The 5,000-nt window shown below is 40.5% G+C and overlaps 1 protein-coding gene and 1 long non-coding RNA gene across 3 annotated transcripts in view; one reads left to right on the top strand and one right to left on the bottom strand.

The window, feature by feature from the left end:
• The window catches only part of LOC131466721 (uncharacterized), a 20,389-nt gene that overhangs the window by 4,733 nt on the left and 10,656 nt on the right, over positions 1 to 5,000 (bottom strand). Inside the window, exon 2 of the long non-coding RNA XR_009241449.1 lies at positions 1,218 to 1,287. This is a non-coding gene — a long non-coding RNA (uncharacterized LOC131466721). The remainder of the gene's footprint in view (positions 1 to 1,217; positions 1,288 to 5,000) is intronic.
• The window catches only part of si:dkey-117m1.4 (uncharacterized), a 20,995-nt gene continuing 19,868 nt past the window's right edge, over positions 3,874 to 5,000 (top strand). The window contains exon 1 of one of the 2 annotated variants that reach the window (XM_058640150.1): positions 3,874 to 4,140. In XM_058640150.1, coding sequence (XP_058496133.1) covers positions 4,046 to 4,140 — 95 coding nt within the window. In that variant the 5' untranslated portion in view covers positions 3,874 to 4,045. The remainder of the gene's footprint in view (positions 4,141 to 5,000) is intronic. The other variant, XM_058640149.1, reaches the window with a different exon arrangement.

Raw genomic sequence — 5,000 nt, 5'->3', positions numbered from 1 at the left:
GTGAGAGTGAATGGTTGTTTTGGTGATCTGTCCAGGGTATGCCCCGCCTTTCACCCTATGTCAGCTGGGATTGGCAACAGCTCCCCCCCCACCCCTCACCCTCATGTGGAGGATAAAGTATTTGAAGATGGATGGATGAATGAAAAGTTCAGTGTGTAACATTAAGGTAATGTCAGTCAGTCAGTCATCATCTACCGCTTTATCCTCCGTCAGAGGGTCGCGGGGGGTGCTGTGCCAATCTCAGCTACATCGGGCAATAGGCGGGGTACACCCTGGACAGTTCGCCAGACCATCGCAGGGCCACACACAGATAGAGACAAACACCCATTCACTTTCACACTCACTCCTATGGTCAATTTAGAGTGTTCAATTTACCTATCCCCACATTGCATGTTTTTGGACTGTGGGAGGAAGCCGGAGAACCCGGAGAGAACCCACGCACACATGGGGAGAACATGCAAACTCCATGCAGAAAGGCCCTTGTTCCAACCGGGGCTTGAACCCGGGTCTTCTCGCTGCAAGGCGAGAGTGCTAACCACTACTCCACCGTGTGGCCCTAGAAATGTAATGTACTACTCAGAAATACATTTAAGTACTATAATCACTAATTCTCACCAAGTCAGTGAAAATGATGTCCAGAGCAGTATAGCACAAATTCAATATCTAACATAATATTCTTATCTGGTTTTAAATAACTGGACCGGAGTCCTTCAGCTATTAAACGTGATGCCATTTTCATTGACTTTGCAACACAGTCCCATCCATGCAATTACAGCATCACTGCTATTTTCAATTACCTTGCATTGAATGGCATTAACATTTCGCTTTGTGCAGATTTTGACAGTTTTCTCAACCATTTACAAATGTATCAAGCTAAATGATTTGTATAAAAAAATAGGTGATATTGCTCCATCATCGTGCATCATAGCTTATATTAGCCATTGCGGTTTGGAGATAAAATCAGAGGGGCAAGTCTGAGGTGGTTTGGTTTGGTTGGAGGGGGGTGTAGTGATTACATTGGACAAAGGGTGTTGAAGATGGAGCTGCTGAGTAGGAGGAAAAGACCACAGAGAAGGTCCATGGATGTTGTCAAGGAGGATGCGAGGACAGACACAAAGGAGACAACAAGATGGAGGTGATCTGTTCTGGTGACCTCTAATGGGAGGAGCCAAAAGGTGAAGAAGAAAACTATAAGAAGGTACAGGACTTGGATCTACCTTGAAGTAGCATTTTCTCATCTTCAGTCCACACTCCTGTTGACATGGAATCAGATGATGATGGCATACCCTGCACACACATTGCATAGGCTATTAAACCTTTTTAATTATATTGTAATATATATACACATATTTGTATACGTTCACAATGGTGCAAATATTTGCCAAATAAATGTCAGTGTTATTTTTGCTGTTGCTTTATGGTAGAACTGTGTCCAGCACTCTGTCCTCATTTGTCCTCATGTTGTCCCACCTGTCATGGTCACATTCTGCCACCTCACCTGCACCAGTGGCCTGTTAAAACATGCAAAGGACTTTCACCGAGCATTTGCTGTGGGTGTTTACCATGGCAGGTACAAAGGCATTCACTTCACACTGGCCCCGCTCTGTGTAATTCTTGAAAACCACTGTGATTTTATAAATTATATAACACAATATAAACTATATTTTACAAATACTGCACTGGTGCCAATCTCAGCTGACATAAGGGGAAAGGTGGGGTACAACCTGGACAGGTCACCAGTCCATCACAAGGACACATGGAGACGAAAAACCATCCAATCTCACACTCACACCTACGGTCAATTTACAGTATCCAATTTGCCCTAATCCCCAAATGTGCATGTTTTTGGACTGAGCAAGGAAACCAAAGAACCACTACACCAACTGTGTGGCCCAGTACTTCACATCATTTCAAAATAAAAGTGTTTGTTTTGATATGGAACCAGAAATAGTTCATAATATAAACATATTTATTATGATGCAAAATGAATCTATTAATATATATGTATATATATATATATACATATATGTTTATACCTCTGCAAATTAGAAATAAACAAAGAGGAAACAAACATAGAATCATACATTTCAAGGGATTGTAAAGAGGTGGGTTTGATGTGCTTTGAAGGTTGATAGTTTGGTACATGTGTGGATGTGTTTGGATATGAAGTCATTTTAACCTAACCGAGCATATAAATATGTGCCAATTCTAAAAAAGTCACACTCAAAAGTTAAAGGACTCTCCTTATGCATGCAGGTTAGTGGAATGTTAGTTAAGTTATTATGTTTAAGTTGATATGCCTTTCATATGCAAAGTGCTATTTGCAAAGTTTACACTTTGTGACACACCAATTACTTCTTTGACATGATTTTAACAGGTTTGCTAGATAAGTCAGACCTGTACCATATATCCAAAGGTAGCCTGTCCCCTCTGCTATCAGTCAAAAACAGGTTTTGTTGTAGAATTGTTTTTCTCTTAATGGTTCATTGATAAAAAAAGGTGATCAATCAAAGGGGACATGATAACATAATAACACAATTTATATTATTGATCTTAATATGTAATATCTTAATCTGTTGCCTCTTTGTTCTAGTTCACTTCCTTCTACAATATTAATGGACCCTTTTAGGGCTTTGATTGCTTTGAGTATGACTGTGAACTTGCCATCAGTTATTGAGAAATTTAAGTTACTTATGTATGTCGTCATGGCGCTTCATCTGTCATTGAGAGTGCCAATTCAAACCACTAATAATTCACTATTGTTGAAAAGGAACCAGCAGTATGATTTTAAGTACATTAATAATTCCTTTATAAAAAACAAAGGTGCTCTCTTCTGCAGTTTTGAAGGCTGCTAAGACTTCAGCAATAGAAAATATGAATACAATGCCAGAAAAGAAAACATGAACAATAATGTATTTTTTTCTTTGATATTTTTTTCACATTATCTTGTGTGTTTTTTGTATTTGTTTTTTAGATGACGTTAATCTGACATAATTAGCTAATTGTTGTCATTAAAAATGGATCAGTGCAATTAAACAGTTTTTAGGTCATACTAATGTGATTTTGGAAAATAATATTTAGTCAAATCTTATAAATATTCCCAGTAAATTGGTTATTTTTGAATCAAAAATATTGAAATGTAGTTTTTCAATTTACTTTGCACGGAGCAAATAGCTGTTATGGCAACTTATTACATTATTATAATAACCTTTATTTAACCAAGAAGTCTTGATACTAATCTAATTTTGGAGAATAATAATTAAACTTAACTTGAAAATAGTCAAATCTTATAAATACTCCTGGTCAATATGTTATTTTTGAATCAAAAACATTGACATTTTGTTTTAATACATTTACACTATTATTATTATTATTATTATTATGATTATTATCATCATTATTTAACCAAGAAATCTTGTACTGTTTACTACATTGAAAATAAAAGTATCTTAAATGTACATGCACATACATAATGACACATTCAAACAGAGGGCTGTATTAACCTGTTGATCAATAATAAGATGTGCATGAGTTTGTAATAAAGAAAATAGAGACAAACCTTATCATCACACAGTTTAAAGGACAAACTTCATATTAGACAAACTTGTCTTATTTTTGCCTCTCATCTTATCATTATTATTATTATCACTATTATGTATTATTTATCTCTGCGAGCTCCTCACTTGCAAGCGCTCTACTTTTTTCATCTGCCTGGTAGGAACGACCATTACTGTGATGGGGGTGGCTCCCGCTATTCAATTTATTCAAAAAATGAAAAAAAATTGTGAAAGTTACCCTCCACGGTGGGTCTACTCAAACATATTACGTTTTAAAATCTCAGCCGCCACTGTGCGGACATCGCAGCGTACACCGTGGACTATTTCACTGCGTGTTGTGCTCTACGCACCCCTGTGCCGCGGCGCGATGGTAGAGGCTGGAGTAACCTTGGTGTGAGCCAGTCGAGCGAGTGAGGGGAAGAGCGAGAGGCTGAACACAGTGCGGCGGCGTCGGCAACGGCACAACATCAGTGATCGCTGGCGTGAACATGGCGGAGACGGTACGCTCGCTGTTCGACTACCGGGACCCACACAGGCTGGACAGCGACGGAGAAGGCGTCAAACCGGCACCGCAGCTGCGGGGGTGAGAGAGTCAATTAACCATGGCGGTGTACAATAATAAAAACTGTGCCATGAGTGTTCGCCTGTCCACTAGTGACAGCTAGACTAGGGTGGGTGTGTGCGCGCATGAGGGGTGTTTTTGATGGAGCTAAAGTTGTAAGCGTTCGCCACTTGTCAAGTTTGTCCGGGAGCATAAAGTACACATTTGAGAGAAACAATGTGAGAGAAAGTCACTCGTTTGCCTCGCGCTGCCTTTTTTCTCTTTAAACGTTAAAGCCACCAATGCAAAGCTGCTCCGAATAGGTGTGTGTGCGCGCGTGCGCGAGTCCGCCATCGTGCGCGGGCACGACTGTATTCGCGTGACACTGAATTCACCTATTGAGCGGGCGTTCTGAGTGACAGGTGAAAGAAAATGTAACACACACTCTCTGTTTTCTGGACACAAACATGTCATGTACATAAGGTCAATACTTTTTCAGACAAACCCGAAAAGCTGGAGTTTGACAGCAGGATATATGAAAAGTTAAAGGCAGTACAACTCATAACGGAACAGTGTATTCTCTCAAAGTTATGAAAATGTTAGAATTAATTCACTGTCAGAGCGTCTCTTCCTCTCTGTCAATGCGCGCTCGCGCCTGTGTGAAGTGTGCACGCGTGAGGTTGTGTGAGAGAGAAGCGCGCACGCGCACACACACACATACACACCACTCCTCCTCCCTCCCTCCCTCTCTCTCTCTCACACGCACACACACACACCACTCCTTCTCCCTCCCTCACCCTCACACACACCCACACACACACACACTCACACCCCACTCCTCCCTCCCTCCCTCCCTCTCTCTCTCTCTCTCTCTCTCTCACACACACACACACACACACACA

The sequence above is a fragment of the Solea solea genome, chromosome 10, assembly GCF_958295425.1.
Source record: "Solea solea chromosome 10, fSolSol10.1, whole genome shotgun sequence".
NCBI lineage: Eukaryota > Metazoa > Chordata > Actinopteri > Pleuronectiformes > Soleidae > Solea > Solea solea.
Note: the sequence above shows the minus strand (reverse complement) of the source record. Positions and strands in the feature narration are given on the sequence as shown.